Source organism: Psittacula echo, assembly GCF_963264785.1.
Source record: "Psittacula echo genome assembly, chromosome: Z".
NCBI lineage: Eukaryota > Metazoa > Chordata > Aves > Psittaciformes > Psittacidae > Psittacula > Psittacula echo.
In genome coordinates this window covers 66,219,445-66,246,731 of record NC_137742.1, presented here as the reverse complement: position 1 = coordinate 66,246,731, position 27,287 = coordinate 66,219,445, and the positions used below count along the sequence as shown (strand labels likewise).

Genomic DNA, 27,287 nt, shown 5'->3' with positions numbered 1-27,287 from the left:
AATTATTCCCATCCTCCATTTTAGTTGTGTACTGGAAGACGATTGTCTTGTCTTTGTCACTTGTGGGTTGTTTTTTTTTTTTTTGGTTTTTTTTTTTTTTTTTTTTTATACCATCTAGATGTAAGTTTATGTTCATGTCTGTAGAGGAAGGAGGGTAAACTCCTTTCAGGCTCTTTCCCTTCCAGACTAACCTAATTTTTATTTTGTCTTTTCTTGGAGCAGTATTGCTGACTGGCAGAAGAGATAAAAAGCTAGCTCTGTGTTCTAATAGCCTCAGGATTTCTTATCAGTTTCCCAAATATACCCAGAATAATTACTTTCCTTCCTCCTGTACACTGCTTGCCAGTAAGCACCCTGGCAAAACACCTAGCAGTTAGAGTGGGAAAGGAAATAGCTGTGCAGAAGTCAAAGACAAAGAGTAACATGTTCTTCAGGAAACAGATGGCTTGAGCTTATATTTATAGTTATCCATTTCTGTTAGACAAAACCAGTCAATGTTACAAAATGTGGCGTATGTGGAAAACTAGAGTTTAAATGTGTGCAAGGAGGATGGATTTCTCCTGGCTGAAATCTCTAATACCTGGGTCCAAGTTACATGTTGGCTGGTCAATATCACAAGGCAAATATGGGTACAAATAGTGGGCAGTATGTCTGGTGTATACAAGAAGGTGATATGTCAGTGATATAGTGCAGAGGCTGAGCATGTACTGCAGGTACAGTGCATGGGTTGGGCTTTTTCACTTGGGCAACATATACTTAACATAGTTCTGTGACTGACAGACATTCTGGTTAGAGGTCATGCATTGTACCCATTTCTCATGCACAATTGTGTACTTACTTGCAACTCCAAAATGCATTTATGAACAGAGAATCAAGGTTATACAAAAGCTATCTGAACAACAGGCTATACTCGAGTACAGTTAATGTGTATTTAGAAAAACTTTTCTGAACTTACAATAGGAAATTAAATACAATTTGAGAAATTATTCCTGTCATATAATTGAGAAATCATTTCACAACAGACAATTAAGCCTTGCAGTTGGATGCTGCAAATGCAGGGACTATATTTTTCACAGACCTTTCTGTCAAATTTTCATCAAGTAGGTTTTTAAAAGGATAAGAAATATTTCAAAGGTACTGGGAGCTGAATCTTAGTTGACATGCAAACAAAAGTTGTCTCACTATGACATCCATTCACTAATCCATTAATTCATAGCTACCATATGATGTGCTGACATTTTTACTTTACTTTTGACTGTGTTGCATGGCCATATTCTGACATTGCTGTAATGCTAAGTGATGAAACACGCAACAAATCAGCTCTTAGAGAACCTTCTGTGACAGTTACCATTTTGTTATAAATAAGCGGATGTTGGAATATAGTTTTTTTTTTTTTTTACTGCTATGCTGTCAATTGTATTCTGCTGTGCCATTGATCTTATGTCAGCTTGATGTTATAAAAAGGCTTCTGAATGGCAGTTACAGTGAAATTAATATTAAACCTAAACTGTTTGTCTCCTACATCTCCTTCACACACCAACTATGCTGACTATACCTATATTAATCATTAGTAACTCAGTAAACCAATGTATTTGCCCTCTAATATGGGGACTGAGAGGCAAATAGAAAAAATATTACTAAAGTGCTGCTCTACTAATGCAGAACAAAGTGTAGCCCACCATCCTGTTGATGAAATAAAGTCTCCTGCTTGCAGTTTGAACACTGCATGTAGCCATAGACTGCCCATCTCAAAATACTTGAAACAAACGTGAATCAGCCAACCATGAAAAAAACAAGGCTCCTAGCATATGATTTTTCATTCTTGAAAAGAGAAGAAACAGAAATTATATAAAACTGGGAACTCACTACGGCTCTCCAACACCCTATTTATTACCTTTGGTACAGAACTATCAGACAAACACAGAGAGCTCTTAGTCTGACATCTTTGGGGGTGACAGAACATAAAAAGCCCTTCCTTGTATCTATGGGCAGTTTTATTAGGACACACAATGGTTCACTAGGAAATGACTTCACTATCTTCTTTTGATTAGAAATTTCTGAGTGGACAGGAGAGGACTTTTTCTGCCAAGGGTTGTAATCAAAGGGGTTTGAGCTCCTGTTAAAATCTTTGGCTGATATTTTCTGAAGATGTTCTCTGCAAAATCCCATGTCGGCTCTTCTGCCTCTGCAAAATGCTTTCATTTGCTGACAGAAGCCTGACTTAGACTCACGCCAGGAGGGATCTGCCTGGAGGATTCTAAACCAAACAGGAGTTATGGCACCTGGACTCTATAGCTACTAAGGATACAAATATGCAGAGCACAAGCTTCAGCCAGCTGAAGATCATAGAATCAGCATTTCTCTAATAGGAATAACATCAGACATGTGGGCTTTGGGGCCCTAAGTAGGAAAGAAACTACAAATTAGGAACAATGAAATCAGCAGTTTATACAGCACGAGTTCAACTTCTCTAGAGATAAAACCCTCCAGACACTACTTTTTATGCTTATATCAAGCTGACCTGTTTTGCACCAGCTAGCACTAAAACTGCTTTCTGCCCCAGTGTGCTCACGAACCATGGAGAGCCATATGAAGAGCACGTGTAGCTCTCACTTGAAACACCCAGCCCTCCCCAGATGTATTCAGTTATACAATTACCTGGGACAGGAGTCTTCATCATTTACCTAGCAGGTATCTTTGACCACAGACTCTGAAGATCTTCTGTCATCCCAATCCCATCTCATTTAGTAACCTCTATTGCCATAGAATACTTGCATAATTTGATTCACCATATGCTGTATGAAAATGTACTACAGAAACAGATACCCTGCAAAGAGCACGTCATTTAAATCCTTTGTCTCCAGAACAGGCAATTTCTTTCTTCTGGAGCTTGACAATGCTTACACCTTGTTTCAAATCCTTCCACAGAAGTCCAGTTTTATCCCCTGTTTCAGTCAGATTCTACACATATCTAGTCTAGCAGACTTTACATATCTGCAGCCAGTCAAGAACACTCAGCAGGACTGATGCTTCTGCCATTCATACGAGTGTAGTTAACTCTCTTCATCTTTCAAAAATGCTACCTGCCAATTTGTTTTAAGCCCATCTACCACACACAGGATCTCTCCTCATGCTCTCTTTCAGCACTCTGGCAATTGCAGCACATATGTCTCATTTCACTTTGCATTCAGATTTTTTTACACACGCAGATGACAGGAGGCCTGTTAGAGGTATTGCTGTTCCTGGCTGACATGTATTTTTTGAGGTTTGGTTGTTTCTTTAAACAACACAGTTCAGGTCAGCTAGAGTGCTAGGTTTATCACCTTAGTTCAAAAATCCAAGTGTTGCCAAGTGACAAATAAGAATTGTGGAAAGAAAATCAGAACTTCATTTCTGTAAGTGCAGGCCTTTGCTGTTTCTATTTGTGGGGGTTTTCGCTGTTGCCTCCATTGGCTCTTTTTTATCCAGTAGTACTTTGTGCTTATCCAAAGCCTATAAGCAGGGTGCCTGGGGCATTCAGTCACCTTGGTCCGTGGCAGCTGTATGACTAAACGTGACATCACTCGGAAGAGTAACTGAAAGAAAGACATCTTTATCTCACTTAGTTAAAGGTGTCCAAGTACCATGTAACTCTTCCAAGAAATCTATTACCTCAACTTCCCCTGTAGTAAATAAGAAGGGACTTGTACTCCTGTAAATGAGATATCTATAATATGTATGATGAATCATACTCAGGAAGTCCCTCTCTCTTATCACTGACCAGAAAGGAAGTCCAATGGTCAATATGAACACAGCAAAAACAGGCAAGAGAAACTGCACAGAAAGCAACTCCTTTGTACTTAATCAAAATCTTCTTGAGTGTCCATATTATTTACTTACTAGTTCTACAATTGCAGGAATTTAATTTACATGATCTTGTCATTTTTGACATCCCTGCCCACTGCAGGGAAGTTGAAACTAGACAATCTTTAAAGGTCCCTTCCAACCCAAACCAGTCTATGATTCTATGATAGTCTTTGTGATAAAAAATTTCTTTGGCAAACTGCCTGTGACTTCCCTATGTTCTATTAGAACAGTCAGTAAAATAAATCCTCATGCATTTGGATCTTTCTCATCAAACCGTAGCAGTCTTCAAATGGAAAGCGATCAATATAACCAACACAAATGTAAACACACATATCTGAAATAAATAAATGTGTCAAGTAAAGATTGTGTAGTAGTCTGCTTTTGGATGCTGTGCCACATGACACATTTGCAGAATGTACTCACAGTTTACCAGAAATAAAGTGAGTTCAGTAAGAGATTGTATTTTATCTGAAAGGTTAAAAGAACATTTAGTAAAAGGATCATGACATTTTTGACAGAATATGGACTAGATCTTAGCAGATTGCTAAGCACATTGCTAGTGTTTGGCAAGTAACAATAAACAGTAATTAAAAATTTTATTTCTATTTTTATTTATTTATTTATGTATTTTTACACATTTTAAAGCTGAAAAGGGATCACTAAACATTAAAACAATTCTTGACTCAACTGGTTGACTGAACTGGAATCATGGTACTGGACACTGTCTCAGTATCAGATGAACACCAGAAAGGCCAATAAAGCACTTAAGGCTTAAAGATGAAACAGTGAAGTATAAAAAGTATCTGCACTCAACATGTCCTATTAACATCATCTTTATTTCCTTTTTACAAAAAATAGAAATAACAACAGACAAAACATACTCAAAAAATCAATGCTTTTGCCTTGGTCTCACTGAGGAGCTGAGCAGGCAGAGTCCTGGCTGCAACTTTGACAGTATATGCCATTGACAAAGGGGAATAAAGATATATGACAATATATCCATGCAAGACACAAAGTACAAAATGTGTTCTGTGGCCCAACAAACATTTTGGAGGTTGCCTGTGTCATAACAATTTTCAAATTGTTACTTTTGCTCACCCACGCCTTTACACAGCACAGCTTACAAACAAGTTACGTATACACATATATCATAAAAAAGTTTTGTATATGGTCTAACTGCTACAAATTAAGGCATCCTAACAACTGCTGTTTTGCTGGTGAGGGACATGTCTCATATTAGTTTTTCAAAAAGGACATATTTCAAACAAAGAGAGACATGTTGAGATGTGGTTTAGAGGAAGAATTCCTGCAGCTCTGGCTCTTCAATACTCTTTTGACTGCTGGGTTTCTGGCTTTTCCCATTGATGTCATCATGCCTGGAGAAAGAAAGAATAAAATTACTCACTAACAATATAGAGGGGTTTGCCTTGTGTTTGTATAGCCTGTTCTACTCCATTTGCAAGTCCTGAACTCTAATCAATCTTCCTCTCTCTGTATATTTCTTTGAACATGTCCTACACAAAATACTTCTTAATACTGTGGATTCTTACTTTCTTGTAGCTCCTATTCTGAAATCAAAACAGTAAACCAATAGGACAATGAAGACCTTTTTAAGTCATGGCATTAACTGGTACACTGTCATAATGTTCTGGTAATAACTAAAAGAATGTCCAAAAATTCTTTTTCTTTTAGGGAAAAGTATCATAGTGATAAAAAGATCCACTACAACAAACATGAGACATACCCTGTTTGCTTCTGACTCTACTGGTAAGGGAATTATCTAGTCTCCGTTAAAAGTCATCATAAAGAAATAAATACTTTCAGAAGTTGATTCATTGGACTTACTTTATGTGTCTACTTAAGTAGAACATGGTGGCAAAAGCCACAGGAAAAATGGCAAGTAGCAATTCGATTTCTGATATGGGCCCTGCATCTTTTTTAACGCTGTGATTTAGGTAAAATCTCTATTAAAATCATTAATATTATTAGATACATAGATAAGGGTTATTTCTCTACAGTGCATCTTCATCTCCACACTAAGTAAATTTAAATTAAATAAAATAATCTTTAAATCCATCTATTGTGTATAAGACTGAAATGATAGCTTGCCAATTAAAGTATAAAAAAAATGAAACACTAAACATTTGTAACATTCAGTTTCCTCACTTCCTTTCATATGTCCTTGTTCTTAATCTCCAGTATGTTTCCCCTACTCTTCAATTAACCTTCCAGCTGAATGATTTTTGATTAAGCATTCAGCCCACAGTAACTTCCAAACAGGTTGAAGGCCTTTTAGGCTTATTTTCAGTTATTACTGCTAAACAGTAAAACTCCTTTGTTGCTGCAAAGGACAGATACCAGCAGGAGATTAAAAACCCACAGTGAAAGGTAAGAGTATGTGTATAAAATGTTTGCTTTCAACTCGCATACTTGTGAACCTAATTCTTACAAAGCAGAATAGCTTTATTCCAGTCTATAATCACCACAAAGAACCAAATATCCTCAAGAGACTGATACTTAGGATGCTCAGACAACCTCATGATTATTTCAGGTTTTAACAGAAGCTGTCCTTTCCAGGGACCACAGCTGTGGGTCTTAATAAGAGGGCACAAGTGATCATTTTATTTTAAAATCCCCTTAATTCATCTAAATTATGCTGCCACATACCCAAAGCAAGAGCAAAAGATAGAATTGAACTAGGGAAGACAGAATTTGTAGGACTGGGTTTGAGGAGGTAAAAGAGTAGCACTTAACATTTTGGCATTTACCATGCATTGCTATTATCAAGTATGTTTAGTGTTAACCATGGAGCTTTTTTAAGGGATGCTTTCTAAGTCTAAGATAATTTACATCAATTAACTACTTCATTAGCTTAGACTTGTAGTGTTGAAAGACCCTTTGGAGGAGTCCCCCATGTAGGGGCTCACTAGGCACTCCGAAGGCACTATTTTGCAGGTCTACAGTCGCACTGTGACCTCAGAGAGAATCATTTTTAGCTAATGCAGGTGCCTGTAGTTTGTAGTGTTGAACAGACATGCCTTTTACAACAGTGCCTGCTGAGTTGAAGCAACCATATTACTAACATTACTAGCTACTAACCAAATTTCTAATATCTTCTGGTGCCTGTGTTACCACAGAAATACTAAAATATCCCCTCATACAACAGGCGCTTGATGCATGCTCATAACAGCTCACAACCACTGTAAATTGTCTGGGACAAGGCCTAAATTACTCCAATATTGATTTTATACTTTACTAGTTCAAATGGCAACTATTTTATTAGTTATCCAGATAAGCATCCTTTTTCTAGACTATGTATCTGAAGTTGTCATTTATTCAGCACTATGCCTGGCAGTGGGATAACTGTTAGGTGAGATCCACACACTTTTATTTTAGAAGTATGCCCAGTTTACCCTTTGACAGAAACCTGATGGTAGATTCTGCTGATTGCCCCTGATGTACGAAGCAATTTTTGCTGTTTATAGCTGCAGCTAAGGGGTTCGTATTGATATGTTGAGTTAGTGGTTACTTTAATGGACTGTAGATCTCAGATGATTTAAAATGTGAGAAGGAACTGTTCACTGGCATACATACAAGCTGGAAAAAACTACAGGCATTTGCTTGGAGCTGTAACATGCAAGAAAGTAGCCAATCCTTCCAAAAGGGGAATAAATAACCCAACCCATCCTGCATATCCAAAATTTACTCTAGTGCCTTGAGAAAAATAGGGTGCATAAAGTTCTAAAAGGACACTAAAAAATGTTGTACAATCCCTTGCTAATAAGCTGTGACCAATTTGAAAAAGTAATATACAAAGCCTTGAAGTACTTTGGAATTTTGAATGAAAAAATAAAACAAATGAAATAAACAGAAGCTGAACAAAAAGAAGCTGGAAACTGGTGGATAGGAATGTCATTTGACTCAAGGTAGATTTTTGTATAATGACTTCGGATTTCAGAAGATACTAATAAAATTTGCTATATAAGGGTCTACAGTCATTGTGGGCTAGTGACTGTGTCCAGAAATATAACCCTCCCATATAACAATCTATAAAGGTTTTAAACACCAAAGACCATACTATTTTCAGAAAGGTTTTTTTTTTTCAAAACAGCTCTGAAATGGTAATTACACAGTCCCTACAGACCATACAGGGAAAATTCACAAAGTGTCAAGTGGCTTGTAGGGCACATCATGGTGATGTTCTTCTTATTTAAATTTCAGAGGCTACAGGGCAGCATGCATGGGGCTAATGACAGGAACCCATTTTGCTGTTCAAAAACCACAACTCACGATAAAAGGCATCACAAAGGCTGGCTAAGAAGCTCTGAGAGCCCTCAGGTCTGATTTCTGAAAAGCACAATACACCTTCCATTCTTACGCGATTTTTGGAAATCTCATGCCAACAGTCTCTGGCACAGTTTCCCCTTCTCCTAATCTGTGGGTACTTCTCTCGTAATCCGTGGGTACAACAACAGACTCCTTCAGCTGTGCTGCCACTGCACTCTGCTCCTTGTTTCCTAGTCTCTGGCTTTTCACATGCCCACCATCACAGGGGCAGGTGCTTGGATAAGAAGTGCCTCTAGGCACTTCTGGCAAAACCTTCACGCTTCCAGCAGGTGATTCTGCAGCTCTGCAGTAGCAGCCAAACCTCTCGTGTTTCTTGCTGCTTCTGGGTAAACGCCGTGCTGCCAGGGACTTCTCACACAAGAGCATTTACACCAGGCAATACCAAATTACAACAACTGGCTACACCTGGGAGATAGCTCTAACATAAAGATGAGGTTAATCAGTTTGTGTTACTCCATGGTCTGGATAGGCAGCTGGGTGTTTTGACTGGAGGCTGCCCAATGATGCTCCCTCAGACTGCTGCTGCGCAGTCAGTTTTCTGCACTAGAATTTCCCACTTTGTTTTCAGGAGAGAATGAAACTTCTTGGAAATATCGCAGTTCCACCTGGTTTCACATATACTGTGCCACTGACTTCAGAACAAGACTCCCATTTCCATTATGGAAACTGAGTTTTTAAGCATGGGAACATCCCGGCTCTAGAAAAACACCTAACAAGAATAACAACAAAATTAGGTGTTTAGAAAAGAGTAACCTGAAGGAAATTTAGGCTTTCAAAATGCAGAATGACTAGTTTATAATTTTCCATTCAAATGTACAATTATGGTGTTAATAGCAGTCATTTCCAGGCCTAATGAAAGGACTTACACCTCAGTTTAACAGAAAAAATGATCATCACAAAAATTTGTGAGTGTGAAGAGTTGAATAAAAATGACAGGTAATTTTCACTCAGCATTTGCTTGTAAAATAAAATCCCATTTTGTCAAATGTTGTTTTTCCAGTATATTCTTATGGACCTTGACAGACTGGTCTCTATCTGCCTGAATAGTCCTGATGGAACATGTCTAAATTAAGGAATTTGAATACAGTCAAAGTTACCAGACTTTTAAAAAAACGATTTAATGCCAAAGTAAGAAAAATGTGTGAAAACAGAAGAGCACTAGACTTAAAAGTACAGCATTCTGCCCCATGTTCTCTGTAGTCTCCATTTAGAGATGAAGTGTAGTTGCTTTGCTCTCCTCATGAGAGGAAATTTAATTTCCATTCTCATCTGGTACTTGCCTTTCATTCAACAGAGGCTGAATACTCAGCCAAAGTGTGCTATACTCCCTGGTGGATTTACAAGTATGAATACTTTCTATACTTACTTGGAACTCAAAATCTGTAGCCAGTTCAATGGTGACATCAGCAGAAATCCATCATACATTTCTGCTTTTCTAGGAATTTAGATATTTATCTGTTCATCTATTTCCCTTCTTACGTATCAATCAGTTACAGTATTTCAGTTATGAATAAAGTTAGCAAAGACATGCAATTTGAAAAAACAAAAAAACATTAATGCTAAATATCACCATGCACAAGCACATACCAAGCATAGTTACACAGAAGTTCTTCATTCAGCATGCTAGAGGAAAGATTGGTGTAGCTGAAGTAAAGACCCTAAGGAAGTACAACATCGTATCAGTTAAAAACATGCACTGAGCTTCCTACATACATAACATGGAAGGCAAACAAAACATGCAAATAGCCACAATAACATTTAAACAGATTTCTTTTTGAGTTAATAAATAAGGCTGAACCTGTTACCTTGTTGAGATGTGTACTTTGGTCCTTTGGTTTGGTATGAAAATGTATTCTTCCCACAATTTTGATGTTGGCAACAATGACATGAGAACATGGCCTTTTCACAGATGTATTTTACAGTGTAAGTGTCAATACTGTTACGATTACCTCATCCAATTCTTCAAATTTCTTATGGAACTGTGGAAACTTCTCATAACCTTGCACTCTTACCAGAACACCTTTGAAGACAGACCATCTTTTCTCTGTCACCATAAAATCTGAATCACTCTTAAAAAAAAATTGCCACTGTGTTATTAAAATAATTCTGTGTTAAATTGGCTGTTTGACTAGATGGCATATGCCTTTTAAAGGCTCGAATCAGTAAAATTCATCCTGCGATTCTGAGTAAAATTTAACAAATGCAGTCCCATTTCAATGCAGCTTATGAGGTCCCATTTGAATTTTGTATTTAAGTTCATATTCTGCTGTAGCACTACTGTTCTAGCACTACCCACTAATATGGACTACTCACTGTTTCCCAGTTCTCTGTTTCCACTCTTTCTTTTCCATGCTCATTTTGCCTCTTCTATGCCTAAGATTTTCCTGTGTTTTTCTCCCACTACCTTGTCATACTTTTTACACTATATAATTCATTATTCCTCCTCCTTTTGGCCTGCTTTAACTACTTTTTTCATCTTGATATTATTCTTTTGCCTCATGTCTTTCCATCCACCCATTCCCTCACACCCTGTCTTTCACAGAGGATTAAATCATCTACCACTGCCTCTCACTCAGCTCTTTATCGTGTCTCCAGATGCTCGCACTTCTCTCCACTCTACAAATACATGGTGCTCACAGCACTTCCTACCTGTCTCTTTAATTCAATACCTCTTTTTCTTCTCTTGGAAGATACATCTTTTTCAAAGTGTTTTCTCTTTTCTATTGAACAGGAGAGCCAGCCTCCCCAATTGGAGACACTACTCTTTCTGTTGTGATCCCAGAAAGGGAACTCCTGGGGATAACCTGGATCCAGTACATTTTGCTGCAGACCAGTATGATATGCTCTGCCACAAGAAGACTCCATACCATGAGAAGAGGGTGGGCAAAGAAGGGTACTGACGGCTTTATCACCTAGGGGAGGGCTGTATCTCCAACAGGGGTAGGAAGGACCATCTCTGCTATTCTTCCTCTTTGTATTCTACCACTTATTTTTATCGTGTTGCTCTCATTGGTGTTGGCTATAGAACAGGACAGGGCTAGATCTTCAATTATTTACTCCTCAGAAATCATATGGATTCAAATGTGACATTCTCATTGTATGACTTATCACTCAGAGCAACAACAAACATCATCTCCAGGTGAGTCATGTCTCTGCAGAAAGCTTTCAACACAGAACATGTGAATCATGTGCACCAAGAAAACAGACTCTGCACACAAGCAATACCTCTGTAAATATTCTTTGAAAAAGCCTTCTAAAATTAAAACAAAGGAGAGCTTCCTACAGACAACACACAGTCAAGTATTTGTGTGCATCCTTTTGCTACAGGAAGGCAGGAAGAAGAAGCTGTCAAACTTATACACTGCTTAAAGAGACAAGAGTCAAAAAAAAAGGCCCTTCCTCCTTTCAGTGCACTCACTGGCTTGTTTCTTCCTTTTGTGAGAGCTGCTGGATTTCCCTTGCTGTCTGCCGTCTTCCTTCCTAATGAGGTAAAAGGCAGTGTTGATGAGGTTTTGATCAGGTTAGCTGTTTGACAGTTGTTATTGTTATTTTGGTTGCCACTCAGCGTCTCCATTATGGACCGAAAGGTTCCAAAAGGCCTTTTTAGCTGATCCCCTGCTGTCTCGCCAGAAGCGAGTGGAGCCCGTGCAAGTCCTTTGCCCCGGTCCTTATCCTTTTCCTCATTTAGTTCTGGTTCTGCTAGCTCCACCTGCACTACAGGCTCCTCAAAAGTTACTCGGAGTTTCAAATTTTGGGAGGTTCTGCGCTTTGAAGATGGAGACTTGAGAGCACTCTTAGGGCTGGTGGCAACCTTTTGAGCAGCATCCACGCTGGATGGAGAGTTACCTCCACAAAACTGGCTCTGAGGTACAGTACCAGGCTGATAAGGGGCTTCATTATCCAGATCACTGTTCTCTGAAGTAGGGGAAGGACTGTGGCCATCCACAGACTTGGAAACCCTGATACCAAAAGGGAAGCGACGTCCTCCTCCAGAAGTATGTTTCTTAATCATCAGGTGCAAACTCTCTGTGCTCTCAACACTCTCCACTATGGGCTGAGGCCTTGGTTTGTCAGTTCTTTTCATAGGGGTGTTCTTGTGGTCCTCAGAATTAGCTGAGTCTGTGTCAGACTCACTAAGTGACCTCTGCATCAGTTGCCTCAGTCTGGCTAACTTCAGCTCCCTTTTCTCTGGCAAAATCTTCTTCACGTTCTTGGAGGATGCATGAGCATCCTGAAATTCCAAAGTCAGCTTTTCCTGCGTACAGACATTTTCAGAGATTTCCTTCCCTAACAACTGGCGCAAGATTTTATCTGAGTCCTCATCTTTTGTCTTGGCTCGAGTGCGACTAGAAGTTCCCAAGCTGCCAAGAATATGAATCCCATCTTGGGTGTTTAATTTACTTTTTGGTGGAGACAATTCATCTGCTTCAGATGGTTTCCACAGGGGTTTGCCAGAAGCAGGAGATGATGGTAAGCTTTAAGAAAAAAAGAGAAGAAAATACCACAGCCAAATTAATGCACATATAAAAAGTGAAACTGCCATTTCCAGTCTGTGTGCCTGTCTCAGCTTATTATTACTTACCCTCTTCATTGCTACCCACATGGAATTCATTACTATGATGCCACAGCAAAGATCACACAGAGAAGGATGTAACTCTGCTTCCACTCCTAAATAGTATTTGAGTTTCTTCCCTTTCTCTTACAAAGAAAACTCCTTGAAATTAAAGCTTAGAATGGTTGTTTCAATGCCAAAGATGACTTTACGAGGAAAACTTTAGAGAGACCACTGTTTCCTATTTGTGGGAGTTGACATGTTTTAAAAGGTGAAAAAACCCTGCGAGGCCAAGTGCCTCCTACCCAAAAAAAAAAAAAAAAATTAGGTTATTCTAAATACTGTGAAATTACCAGCTATCTGTACAGCAACTGTTTAATAAATCTAAACTCCATCTGGTATTAAGTCTGGCCATATAAGACCTCATAAAAAGTCAAGGTAATTTGCGCTCAAAACCTTTTCAGATATGAAATACTGAAAAGTATGAAAAAGGCGACATGCATTTATTTCAATACTATTAGAATAATGAAGTTCAGAACTCCAAATGTTATAGAACAAGGGAACAGCAACCTCAAACAAGTCTGATTTGCAAAGAACATAAATTATAGAGACCATTTCTTTCCCCATGACATATGCCAGAGCTCATAATACTCTGCATTCTTATTTTTAACCCCTTTTCCTCTAAGCAAGTGTAAGATGATAAAATTAAGGTTAGTATGAGGCAGTGAATTCATGAAATTAATTTATTTTTTTCACAAGCAACTTCTGATGAGTCCATAGTTCTCACAGTGTATAAAATTCACATGCCTGTATTAGCCACCTCATCTTCAATTCATTTTCTCCTGCTTCTCCTGTGGCAAACTGAAATAAACATGAAAGAATATGCATGTATCTACCACAGACATTCCTAGTAAAAATGATAGGTTCTCTTAGATCTGCTACTGGCTACTTGGATGACGATAATATCCACAAGTGAGTTCTAGCTGGAAGGAAGAGTAGTATCCAACTGTGAAGTAAAACATTAAATAACAGTATAATTTTCAGACTTCCTTACTTAACTAAAAGGATACTGAAACCCACTTTTTTACAGGAATAATGAATGATGAGATATCTGTTCTCAAATGATCTTATCTGATACTTAAAGAAGACCAGTCCTGGTTCTCACCAGTACTCAGATGTGAGACCAGTCAGCAAAAATCACACAAACCAAATAAGCTGGAACAGAGATTGGTCTCATTATTCCTGTTGAGCTGGCACACAGGGAAGACAAAGACCATGATTTAAAAAAAAAAGGGACAAAATAACTCTTTCTAGTGTGGTTTTCTATTTTAGAAGGAGTTTGGAGTTTAAAGCCATTTCCTAGCTGAAATTTCTTCACACATGCATCTCCAATCCCAATGTCCTTGTTATCTACTTCTGTAACTTTTTGCACTTGTCTGAAGCACTGACATATTAAATTGAGGGACATGGAGCACTTGTCCAGAAAAGCATTTGGGATTCTGTAAGAGTGGAAAAAAAGCAGTCACTGAACCTATGAATTCATACTTGATGACTCAAAGCTCTGACCATCAATATCTGCAGAAGCTTTTTTGTTAGCTTTACATTTTAACATATATGAAACTCCCTAACTCTGAAACAAGGAGCACTATATATGTCTTCCAGAGAGGAAACTGAATTAGAAGATCATGACAAACTGAGTCCTATTTGCATGTGAGTTATTTAATTCCTTTCAAAGTTTTCTTCAGATTGTTATCAGAGAGAAGTCATGTGCTTGCCTGACTTCCATGCATCACACTGGAAGTCTATGGCAGAAGCCACAGAGATATGTTAGTAGGCTCCAGATCCAGTCATCTGTCTTTACTTTCCTCCTCACTCAGTTTTTGTGTATTTCTGGGACTTCTGACAGGATATGTAAACAATATATAAAGTTTTTGGAATTTTGACTTTTTATGCAATCTAATGAAGCCAAAAGATTTAAGAAGCATAAGGAGTCTTATTAACCCAAAAGCAGGTTTTGTTGGTAACTGGATGAATTACTGCTGGCAGTACTGTATGGACCACTACAAGATCAAACTTTACAACGTTTCTAGGGGTTTCTAGGCTCCTCTGCTATTCATCTAATACAAAATATATTCTGTTCTACTGTAAATCTGATTTTCACTCTGTTGGGAAATACAGACTGTTCATTTCATAAGTCAGAATTTCCAATCACTATTTCACATTACACGCTTTCACATTCTAGAAGCTCAGCTTCAAGCTCACAAAAAAAAAACCCCAAAAAACCCAACATATACTATTTAGACAGGTCATAGCTTCTCCTGACAACTGATATACCATGAAACAATGCAAATCCAGACTGCAGCACGATTCCAGTCACCTTACCTTGGGGACGTGGGCAGTGACTTGCCCTCTGACCGCTGGGCTTCTAAAAGCTGCTGAAGTTGGTTCTGTAATGTAACACGCTCCACTGTCTGCCTGCAAGAAAATGTAACACTGTTTACCTTGAATTGTAAAACTGTCAGCATTAGCAACCTACAGGATAACTGATCCTACCCATTCAACTTTGTATTCAAAAAATAAGTCCTTTTCACCTATACTTTATATAGTAAGTAAAAAGAGAAATTATAAATAATAGCACAAACAGAGAGCTTGTACTTGTCTCTGAATTCCTGTGGATATTTTGTGATCACTGCACAAGATCAACTGAGAGATACTTACCTGTCAAAGATTATTTATTATACTTCATATAAGGAAAATGTGGAAGCAGCAGTTCGTTGGAACCAATTGACTTACAGAAAATAATAGCCCAGAAACAAAGACATGGCAGAACAAATGTAAGGCCACTTGATTCTTACTTGTTAGCGTAAAGGAAAAGGAAAGGGTCAGATTAAGAAGTCACATCCTACATTTGGTAGTTGGCTTTTACTGAGCTAAATGATAGCTCAGACAACTGCTTTCTACTCTTCTATCTGCAAATAAACTCAGAGAGAAGCCTTTGCCCACTGGTCTAATCTTCTTCATTTGCAGAATGGAGCTAAGTATGATCTCTGTGTAATTCAGTGGAGTAGGAAAAAACCACATCTGCTTGCTGCCCAAATGTATCACAGATCCTACCTGTGCTCTACACCAACTTTATACTCAGTAGTGCTGTACCTACAGTAGCCTTCAGCGTGGTGTGATCTGCACTGATTTGTAAATAACTTAAGAGACCGTTGTTCAAAAAATTGTGATAGTACATATTGTTAGTAGTATGAAAGTGACAACCATACTACAGACTCCATTCACCACTGAAATGTAATCATAATCTCTCTTATCCTGCCACATTCTTATTTCCGTCAGAAGGACTCAGTTCTACAAGATAACCTGCAAACCTCCAAGTAGTTCTACGAAAATGAAGGCTTAGCTCTATTTGCCTAAAAAAGTTTTTCTCCCTTTCCCTCCCATCCAATTTAGACCTTCCATTCTAACATCAAAACACCCATACCTTTAGCTTGTCAACCACTACAGTTAACATTCCATCTTGCTTAGTGACCTCTAAGTTCCAGGGCTTCTAAACACTGCACAGACAGAATTATTGGGAAACTACTAAGAAACCCAAGAGACTTACAGCTTTTTGTTACTCTATGTATGGTACCTTTCATCTGGAATATAATTGGTACATTTGGTTTTATTTCCTGGTCCTCATAAAATCACCATGTGAAAATGACTTTTTACCTGCTTCTTCCAGGCTCTGCTTCTGTTGCTGTAGAAGTAATATATTTTTAGTACTTTAATTCTTGTTGGATCTGCAGAACTAATACAGTTCTTCACCAGTGAGCTGGACTCTTTCCTAGCTCACATGCCATCAGCAGAAGAGTTAGCTGAGTTCCAAGAGCAGTCCTTGTAACTGGCAATGTGAAAGCCAGAATGACTCCAGGTGACTTTTTAGACTAGGGTTGTACTTGCAGGGCTGGCAGAAAACCAAACTTTTTAGTTTTAAGATATCAGAGTGGATCTGAAAACTGCTCTACAGAAATAAAAGTAAGATTTTGACATACTGAATTGCCATCACATTTTACAATACAGACATGCTTTATGTAGATCCTGTCTTCTTTTAATTTTCCATCTTCCTTCCTCTTGCCTACACACTTCCTTAGATTATTTTAAAATTACTCCTACCATCTGTCAACATTGGCTTATATTGCAACTTCCCAGATACTCTCTTTTAAGAGCCAGGCAAATTTGCATTTTGAGATTAGATTGTGATGCAGTTTATCTGCTTTATTTGCCTTTTATTCTTCCTTCTATTTCTATTTCTAAATATCTAACTAATGTAGCTAACAGCTTCTTATGCTTTTAGCTGTAATGGAAATCTCTGACATCTCTTCTACTGAGTTAAAGTTCTCATTCCACTTAAACATCTTATTATGCTAAAAGAATTGAAGTTTCCTTCATTTTCACAGTTTAACTAGTTAGCAAATAGCTCACAGAAACCCACACATCCCGCCAGAACTGTCCCTAAAGATATATAACATACACATATGTATCTAACAAAACATTGAAAATGAGGGATCATAACTTCTTGGAATATTTAAGTATTAAAACCAGACTGATTTAGGAGACAGGATCACTATAGCTTCAGGGGTAAAAAGGTCTACTTACTTTATGACATTTAATGCCCAAACTTTGAAGGTCTTAGCTTAGACAATGTTCACAGTAAGTAATATGTAATGACGCTTCTGTGTCTACTTAGACAACTGTGGATTCCAACTATTGCCTAATGGAACCAGGGAGCTCAATAACTCAACAAGGAACAGTCTGAGACATTGGACTCTACTGAAGTATCTGTCGTAGTATGTTGCCTTACTTATCTGCTTTGTTTCAAATAAAGGAATGGCCACTCTATGAAGCTAAAAATAGAACAGCTGAACTAAGTAGAAAAGAGATTAATGGATAATTGTGAAGTATATACTGGGTTTCTTACTACATGTCTGTATATCACTTACTACCAAAAAAACACCCCCAAAAAAAACACTACCTCCCCCCAAACCTAAGCCAATATAAAACCCCAAAACACACTAGCAACTTGCACACATCATAGCAAACCTCTGCAATAACTTTTTTATTCAGCTGTTTATCAGCTATTCCTCTGAAGTTTCAGGAAAATCATGGATTTTGTTTACAGAACACAGAAAAGAGGATATTAAACCACTCTCTCATCTTCATCTTTTGACTCATGGTTTGCTTTGATCTTTGCCTTGATAGAGATTTTTGCTTGTGTATCAGAAGGATCAACAAGTTTCTCACTGAGTAACGGCTTTGCACATCCAGGCCCATAAATGTAGGACAGTGCAGCCCTTTGGGAGTGTAAGCAGAACCATCTGTCATGAAGCAGAATTGTAAAAGTAGTCTAGGGAAGCATTAATTTTATATCATTAGTTCTGACTTGGTCTCTTCAGGCCAGGAAAGTCCAAACAATACAAATCATTACTGCTAATGTCATCAGTGCTAGAAACTATGTATTTGTGAAAGTAGGAATTCTCTACACTGGCATCTAAGGGTTTTTTTAAGCAGGTTAAATCAATGAGGAAATAACTAAGACTTTAAGACTTATGGAGATCAGGAATTAAAATGAAAGGCAATATTTTGTAAAGACTCTGCAAGAAACTTCTGTGTCAAAAACATTTTGTTTAATTCAGAAAGTCCTACTGGACTGAGAAAACTTCTATAATTAGCAAGAGATGCAAACCTAAGCTTTTATTTTGAAACCAGTAACAGTTGCGTTTTTTTAGTTCCTTTCCTCTTTTGAGAAAAAGTCTCAGTTAATAACCTTGTGAAGATTCAACGGAGCATTTGTTGAGCTGCTTTGGATCAAGTTGCTGAAAGATGTGAGGACTCCGGCAAAATGTGATTTTACTGTTTTGGTTGTGGACCTTCTTTTCAGGAATGGCTCCAAAAAGTGAGATGAATTGGGATCACTTTTCTCTAGAACTGCACTGTGTTGCCTTGATGATCAAGGGCTCATGAAAAGAGAACAAAAGAAAGTACTTCCTTCTTTGGTTTAGGACCTTTGAAGACAGGTCTTGGCAGGTGCTGGTCTAAGACAGTTTCTGTGCTGCTGTTTTTGCACCATACCAACCACTCTGGTCTTCCTATAGCTGGGGAGATACAGTGTTATCAAAGAGAGGCTACTAAGTACCCAGAATAAAAGAAGACTGAATGATCAGCTTGTGTTTACAGCAGTTGAGGGAAGGCTGTGAAGCACATTATGTGATGATATGAACCATTCACGTAATCCATCATGATGTAATCATAGCTCCTCTGTCTCTAGAACTTTGTCCATTAACACCAGCTGAAGTAGGTGGACGAAATACAGGAAAGCCAGCTGATCTAGCCAAGTTGGAGCTATCCTTATGTAAATGCAGTTTGAAGTGCTTAAGCATAAACTGGACTTCCATCCGTTGCTATCTGGTGTTTTCAGGATCTTCAGAGCTGCTGTAGCCAATGAATTCTCCTGTTATGCTAGAGGTTAATATGCTTGAGAAGATGCTGATGTCCAGGCATGTACTCAGATTTTTATGCAGGATGGGCCTGCAAAGCAGTGCAAGATTTTTCTGTCGTCCTCTACAACTCCTGAGCATGGGCCTCTGAACATGGTCCATTGCTTCTATCAGAGCCACTCACAGCCTGAAGCTTGCAGCCCAAATAGCCACACAGAAGCTGCTCTTTCAAGCAGAAAATAGAGTATTTCACTGCCTCAGTAAACTGCAACAGGATTGCACAACAGACTCAGTCTCTTTGCAGACATGGAAAAAAAGACTTATGCTGCATTTACTAGAGCTAAATCTGAAGCCTGAAAAAACAGGCTGCTGGAAGGAAGCAGATTTAACCCCAGCTGAGACAAGTAAAGGAACCCACCAGGAGCCAGATAAGAATAATTTAAATTACTTCCTATGTGTGCAGTCTGTGAGATGACAGGGAGAGACTTGAAAAAGTGGTAGTATTTTTGTCAGAACTAGACTATTTCTATGGGCGTAAACAGCCTGCTGGCTGACATAACAAGTCTTGCTTTCCCATATGAGAGATAACATATCAAATACCGGGTGAGCACTGAAAAGAATTGAAACATGGAGAATCTGAGGTTGCCATTCCTACTTCCTGGCGTGTGCATTTTTTTTCTTGCTGAGTTATGGGGAAAATAAATTTCATTATATATTGAGATGATTCAGATGGTAAAGCAGGCTACTCAGGAAATACCGTATGCTCTCTTTTTTTTTTCCTTTTATATCAGCTGATTTGTATATTTTAGTATTTCCCAGCAAATGAACCAACTACAAAACACGTGGTACATAGGACTATCAGAAACTATTTTCATGGCTTGTGGTAGCTGACAAGCTCTTCATCATGCATCTAAGTCAAAACAACGGTAGGTCAGTGTGGATGCTTTCTAAGAGTCTTAAGAGCCTATCAACATACTAAGTCACAGTAACTGCATCTACAATAAAAGCAACCAATTGCATAAATTCATGTTTCAAAATAACAGACTTTTTACAGAATGTTTAATAAAAACCATACAAAAATATTTAAACCAGCTCCTATGAAGAAAAAACAGAGCATATTTCCTGAGAAGCCATTGTAGGCTTTGGTGAGCTTTCAAGTCCAACCCTCCCCCCCCCGCCAATATTTTCACTATTTTTTCCAACATCAACCCCCAGCACTGTAATTAGAAAAAGAAACTCACTGTATATAAAAGCACGCTATGTGAACAGAAATTATGATCAGCAATGTTGTGATCCCTAGGTATGCAAACAGAAAAGGGACCAGATTGCTTCATACATACCCTGTTCCACTCCCACTCCTTTCATCTATGTTCACAGCAAACTGTTACAAAGAGAACAGCTGAAAAACTGAGCTGTTAAAGGTGAAGGGGCAAATTCTTGAGAACAGGAAAGAGTGAAGAAATAAGGTAGAAATATGACTTGAAAGTATCATACATAAGAAGCAGAAAAGAGGCACTGCTAATAAACTGAAGACAAAGTAGGGTATTGTTCTAAGAATGATCCTGATGCTAGCAATGAAACACTTACTCCTTCAGCTGCTTAGTTAGCTTGACCACCTGGGAGGCCAATGACATACACGTCTCCACAACTACCAAGTAGCGGGAACACATGGTGTGCCCATGTCGCTCAGCACTTTGCGAGGGTTTCTCTCCCACATGGTTTTGCATGGTGACATTTGCTCCATATTCAACCAACGTCTGTAAAAATACAAAAGGAAACACTGACATCTGTAAATGTCTCTGCTCTGATTTCTAGTCAAGAGCAATATTGGCTGGGCCCAAATCACTCCTGAGTAAAATGCTTGGAAATGCTGGTCTAAGCCAATCACTTTTAAAAATCTGTCACTTGCAAGTTTGTATGCAGAGTGAGCTCAAAACACGTACCACCAAAATCTATCAGTCAGGTGCAAGGATAATACAGAAGAATGAGCTGTTGTTCAGAAGAACTAAGAAAAGGCTATATTCTTCTTTCCTCTCCCTTTGCACTTCTACTTAGTCTTCTGTTCGCTTGTTTGTACAATACAGTAGGACTTTAAGTATTCATACAGTGAGCAGGACTATCAAATGAAAACACAAGATTTACTTTCAGGCACCTATTATCTCCTGATAATCAATACTGAGCTACAGTAACAAAAGTTTTTCAGATGCATGTGTCTATGCATTACGGAACATGGTTAATTTTAAAAAAGAAGACACAGGCAAGTGCAATTCAAATGACTTGATAACGTCAGGGTCCTGGGCAGAGTGAGCACATTGCTAGCCAATTTATTGAAGATAGTGATCAGCTGTATTGGCTTACCAGGTCTGGTATCTACTGTTCTTGAGATCTCTGTTGTTGCACTGCAACACACCCTTAGAATCTCGTTTTAGGAGAGTCTTTACTACAATATTTGCTGACTCCTTTCCTGGTTGAGCTCTTAATTTCTTAATTTAAGTTTAAAACACTCAGCAGACTCAGTCTCAATTTCCTGATTCCTTAGCCAAATGATGTTCAGATATGAAAAATATGGCAGAAACTTTTCAACAATGTCTTTAGGTCAGACAGACAAAAATTTCTTTTTGCAGAAAAAAAAAATGTATGTACAATCACTTTTCCAATCTGATTAGATTTTTTTTTTTTTTTGCTTTGTTCTCTTGTTTTTGGTTTTGTTTGTTTGCTTGGGGTTCTTTTCTGTGTGTGTGTTTTTAATGCTGAAAGAAGTCTCATTGCTTTGCACTTGCTTGGTTACCCTCTCTGTTCTCTTTTAAAGATTTACTCAAATATATGCCAACTTTTAGTCTTTTAGAGAAACAATGGCTTATAGTTTGATGTATACTCCTGTGTTACTCACAGTGCTAGCAAAGAAACCTAGCTTGTTGTTGAAGAACTATCTAAGTTGTGAGCATGATATTTGAGTTACTTTGGGGACTTGAATCCAGAGCATTGTAAAGGCAACGAAGTTCTGTCAGGTTGACCTCAAGACATCCAATCACTGAATCAAGAATTGAGACCAAACCTTCAGCCTTTTCAATCTGTTTATGTAATCAGTGTTATGCACTATTTGCTTTACTGGCGTGCATTTAAGATAGGACCTAAACATTCTCAGCAATGTTCAGATACACACTGCTCATAGCACTTTGGAAAAAAATTCTGAACAAAATCATAATGCATTCTTAAACTACAGCATTACTAACATCACACATACAGATGAAGAAGAGGTATTGCGTGGCTGAGCTCTTGGTTGGCTTATGCAAGCAGAGTTGGTAACCCACCAACCATTGGAGTGGCCTTGTTGGCTAAGAACAGCAGGCACAGAGACCTCTACATCTGCTTACGGAGAAGACGAATGGTGATCTGTCTGGGCTGCTAAATCTATACAGAAAGGGAACTTACCAAAAGTCTTTCAATGCATCTCATGTCAATAAATTTGGTTTAATTTTCCAATAAAGAAAATAAAGAAGGGAAAGTTCTGAAAAAAGCAATCTTATAGTTTGGAACATGGTAAGAATGTCACCAGCTCGATGAGAGGGCCAGCGAATCACTGACAGCTGGTGACCCTCCATCTTTTGTAATGCTACTTAGAATCTCCATGCCCCCTTTATCACTTCTTTCCTTTTACCATATCATTCACTGTATATTGTTTTTAATTAGACTATAAACTCACTGGGAAGAAGGCTTATTTTGTTTAGAGCACAGCAAAACCTCAACTACACTTAAGACTGAGGTGTTCATGAAATGACACTACTAACATTGTATATTTTTGTTGTCGTTAGATATTTCATGTTTTATTTCTCCTAGGTTCACTTCAGCACAAAACACTTTTTGATTTGTACATTTATCTACAATAAGATAATATTGAGAATTCTAAGTTATTTATTAAGGTTCATTCTTCACAGGGAAAGCAGGGCTATTCTCTTTTTTGTTTTGTTTTATCCATGAAAACAGCCTGCAGATGTCACCACTTTGTTCAAAATCATCTAATCTCATTTCTCTTTGAAATTCATTGCCCATCTTGATGAGGCACTGTTGAGCTAGCAACACACCCTACCACAGTGGTGCTCCTCCCTAGTAAATCATCAACATTTCTTCTATCCACTTTTTTCCAACTGATTATAGCTTGTCTACAATACAATATTAAAACCACTAAATTTAGCATGGATGTGATGATGCTTATTTTTTTCTCATAAGAGTTTGTAGAGGGTCCATCCCTGACATCTTAAAAAGACAGACATCAATGAGAAAATGCAGATAGTCACTTCCTCCTAATCTATTTGACTGTGTTCTTTTCAAGTCTATTCATTCAGCTCGGCTGTCACCTGTTTTCCTTTTTTCATTGTGTGAGACTCTCAAACTGGCTTTGTGGAGTTATGTCTTCTTGGTGTCCAGGTATATAGATAGACTGCTATAATAATAATAAGCAGCTATGCATCTGCAGATTTAACGTAACTGTGCACTCCGGAGAGGTTAGCTAACGAGAACTGACTAGCTGTATTTCTTTTAGGGTTGAATTAATACAAATTTTCTGTATTTGCAGTGAACTAAGAATGCTGTCATGTATGGTAACAGGATTAACTCATTTACTGATATATATCTGAGTCCTTAGACTTTGGGAATTCTCCTTCTTATACACGTTTTTCTCCCCTACCTGACTTGATCACTTTGATTTCTGTTTCTTAACTTTCTGCCACATGGTTATTTATTCTTTTATCTTTTTTTATCCAATGACTAATTTGTTTCTCAAATACCTTTCTGAAATAATTTTATTGTTATTTCTTCTCCAATCAGCTTTCACTTTAAGTGCCGACAACACCGAACACTGAAATGTACTTCTTTAACTAAAAGTTCTAGCAACTTTGATGGCCAAAAAGTACATCAGCAATTCAACTGCAAATCTACAGAGTTGAGATGTTTAACCTAGCCATCCAGTTCAACCTTATAGCTTTTTTGGTATGTCTGCACTTGACAATGGTACTGTAAATAGGTATCCAAACTGGTTTATTCAGATCTGGCTCCCAAAAGTACTATAGCTGCATAAGCCTTCGTAGCAGGACAAACTACCCTTTTCAGAAACTCTATAAAACACAACTATATTGCTTTCAGTGGCCAGGCCGATTCGGGGAGAAATAGTTAGAAATCGGCGTTACACTGCATTATTCAGTATAGACACATTCAAAAATTCTAAGTCTGGAAAGAATGGTTTACTCAGGGTAGAAATCCTTCAACATAGATAAACTTATCTGTTAGATTTCCCCTAAGCAGGAGAGCTACAAGTATTCATTGGAAAAAGAACTGGAAGAAAAATATTAGAAGAGTACACGTCTCTACTTTGGCTGCCCTTTTGTAACAAAAACATATACATTAGTTGCTCATGTATAAACAATACAATATAAGCACGCTTTATTCTTGCAATACAACAGTTATGTTAGGCTAACAATAGCATAATTGACAACAGAATCTAAATCCAAATCTTTTCAGTATTTCAGTCTGAGTCCTACTGTTTAAAAAGTCTTCATTCTAGTACATTTTAATGTATCAATAATTATTCCCTCTTGTAAGATCTCTTATAATCATTTTGTTAGTCATTTGATGTAAAGAGGTTTCTGGTACAGCTATCACTCTACCTGTATGCATCCTAGATAACCATGTTGAGCAGCTATGTGAACAGCAGTATTTCCATCCTGGTCAACTTCATCCAGTGAAATGCCCTGTTCTTGCATGAACTGAAGAAGCCACAGAAGGATCTTCTCCTAGGGGGAGGGGGAAAGAGATGTCACAAAAAATAAAAAAGAATAAAGACCTAAATGTGCTAGATTATGGCTACCGTCTTCTGTTACTAATACTGTCCAGTACTTCCTTGTTTTCATCTCTCTTAACTTTGTAGGACTTAGTGTATCATGGGTCTGCCTCTGTTGTTTATTTGTTTGTTCCCTGGATAAATAAGCTGAAGTACTTTGTTTTATAAAAAGACATACTAGGAAAAATATGGGTACTGTAACACTGTACTGTTATTACTGTATTGCAATTCTGAAAAACTGTTCACTCAAAAGCATGCATACCTGCATATTGCAGGGGAGACCTCACAAGCTTCTTTGGAAAATTAAAGCAGGAGTACATGCAGGTCACATTGCTGAGCAGTTAAGATTCTTCAAACCTATCACCTGCCCAGCTCTGGAATGTTGTGCAAGAGGAGAAGCAATACAACTAAACCCAGGAAATCCCTCTACCCTGAGTTCTCAGAGTATTGACTAATTGACTGTTTGCATGTGACCGCATGTTGGGAAGGATGGGAAAACATGAACTGCAGACTTGGAAGTGGAAGTCTGGAAGCCAAAACTGAGGTGCCAACCTAACTCTTTTCAACATCGCTTTTTGCATATGTATGCCAGTGTATATGTGTACACATTTACAGTGTACATGTATACACATTTATATGGGTATTCTTTTCTAGCAATGGACAGTTTACATAAGCGCACTATGCTTATTCTATTTCTTACTTTTCCCAGCAGGTTTATTTGGAAAAATCTTCTTTTCTCTAGGAACCTTCCATGCCTCTCCAGATTAAATTTCATTGTGCATTGCTGAACGTGATACATAATGAAAATCTAGAATTAATCTACAGATTACATAAAAAAGTGAGGTCTATTAAAGGGTAGCTGACTACAGCTGTAGTCACACTTTTTGGATCTGAATAGCTGGAAAGAATAAATTACTTTCTAGCTTAAAACTTTATTTAAAAATATTTTTTCCTATCTTCCATTGATATCTATCATGTGCTATACTAGCTAGGAGCTCTAGATCAAAAGGGTTTCCAGTCTTGAGGCAAACACCAACACACAGACTTAACCTGCAGTACCTCAGTAGCTTCAGCGATACTAAGTACATAATCACTCACAGTCAGATACATGGGCCTGTAAGAACGAAATTACCTAAATGAAACAGTACTGAAAACATGTCTAGGACTCTGAGCAGTAATCAGGTAGGAAAGAGAAAGAATAAAAATGAGAAAAGGAAATTCTACCTAGTAACCTTGAGCATAATCTTCTTTTTTTTTTTTTTTTTTTTGTCTAAAAGTATCACAGAAATTTCAATATCAAGGAAAAGGAGATGGATTCTCAGACTCTTTCAGGTTTCTTCCAAATGATTCTGCTTATTCAAGCACCTGGATCTCTGCTTACTGCTTCAAAGGGCTAGTCTGTCTGGAACTTATCTTCTTCATATTTCCACTTTAACAGCAGTTTTGTTTTTATTACAGGGTGAAGGGGTAGGTATATTTACTTCTCCTTGGCTGAATGCCCAATATAGCTGACAGCCAGCATGGAGAGATGACTTCAGATCACATATCCCTTTTAAAATACTTTTGAGCAATTTCTCGAGATGCCTGTGGTGTTGGCCAGCGGTGAAAAAGGATTACACTACTCCTATGAATTGCCTTTATGTTTTAATAATTGAAAGAAAAATATATTAGCAAAACTCCTCTGTAGAACTGGAAGACAACTACAGCTTTGAAATCATATATTTATTTGAAACATAATAGGAACTAAAATGTTAAGCATGTTCTGTAATTTTATGATCACTATCAGCATGGAGCAAATGATGCTTTCTAGTCATTTATCTTATCAACATGGAAATCAAGTGCCTGGAAGGCTAAAGGTAATCATCTGTACTTAGGACTGTCTGTGTATCAGCTGATTACAAGCTCAAAGTCAGAGGCCTACTCAAACAGTTTGTGTTTCTCTCAAATGACCATATTTTTTAACAAATGTACTCTTGACAAAAACAAAACAATCCAGAGCAAAACAAAACCACAAACCCATCTATTTTCTTCATTTACACGTAGGGAAAATGAAAAATTATATATGAAAATACGTATCACTTCAGTATCACATTATCTATTTGAGACAAAAGTCTTCTTAGGAATAGGTTATAACAATCAACTCAATTTACTCAGACAAAATGAAAGGTCAGAAAATTCATGAGATTAAGATAATCGAAAATAATCACATATTTGTTATGTAACAGGAACT

At 37.8% G+C, this 27,287-nt stretch overlaps 1 protein-coding gene across 1 annotated transcript in view; it reads right to left on the bottom strand.

Moving 5' to 3' along the window:
- Nucleotides 1–5,137: 5,137 nt before the first annotated feature.
- Nucleotides 5,138–27,287, bottom strand: part of SNCAIP (synuclein alpha interacting protein) — a gene marked incomplete at both ends in the record, with an annotated part of 48,397 nt that continues 26,247 nt past the window's right edge. The window contains 6 exons of the mRNA XM_080638038.1: nt 5,138–5,222; nt 9,781–9,851; nt 11,612–12,668; nt 15,128–15,220; nt 20,812–20,981; nt 24,885–25,010. Coding sequence (XP_080494164.1) covers nt 5,138–5,222; nt 9,781–9,851; nt 11,612–12,668; nt 15,128–15,220; nt 20,812–20,981; nt 24,885–25,010 — 1,602 coding nt within the window. The remainder of the gene's footprint in view (nt 5,223–9,780; nt 9,852–11,611; nt 12,669–15,127; nt 15,221–20,811; nt 20,982–24,884; nt 25,011–27,287) is intronic.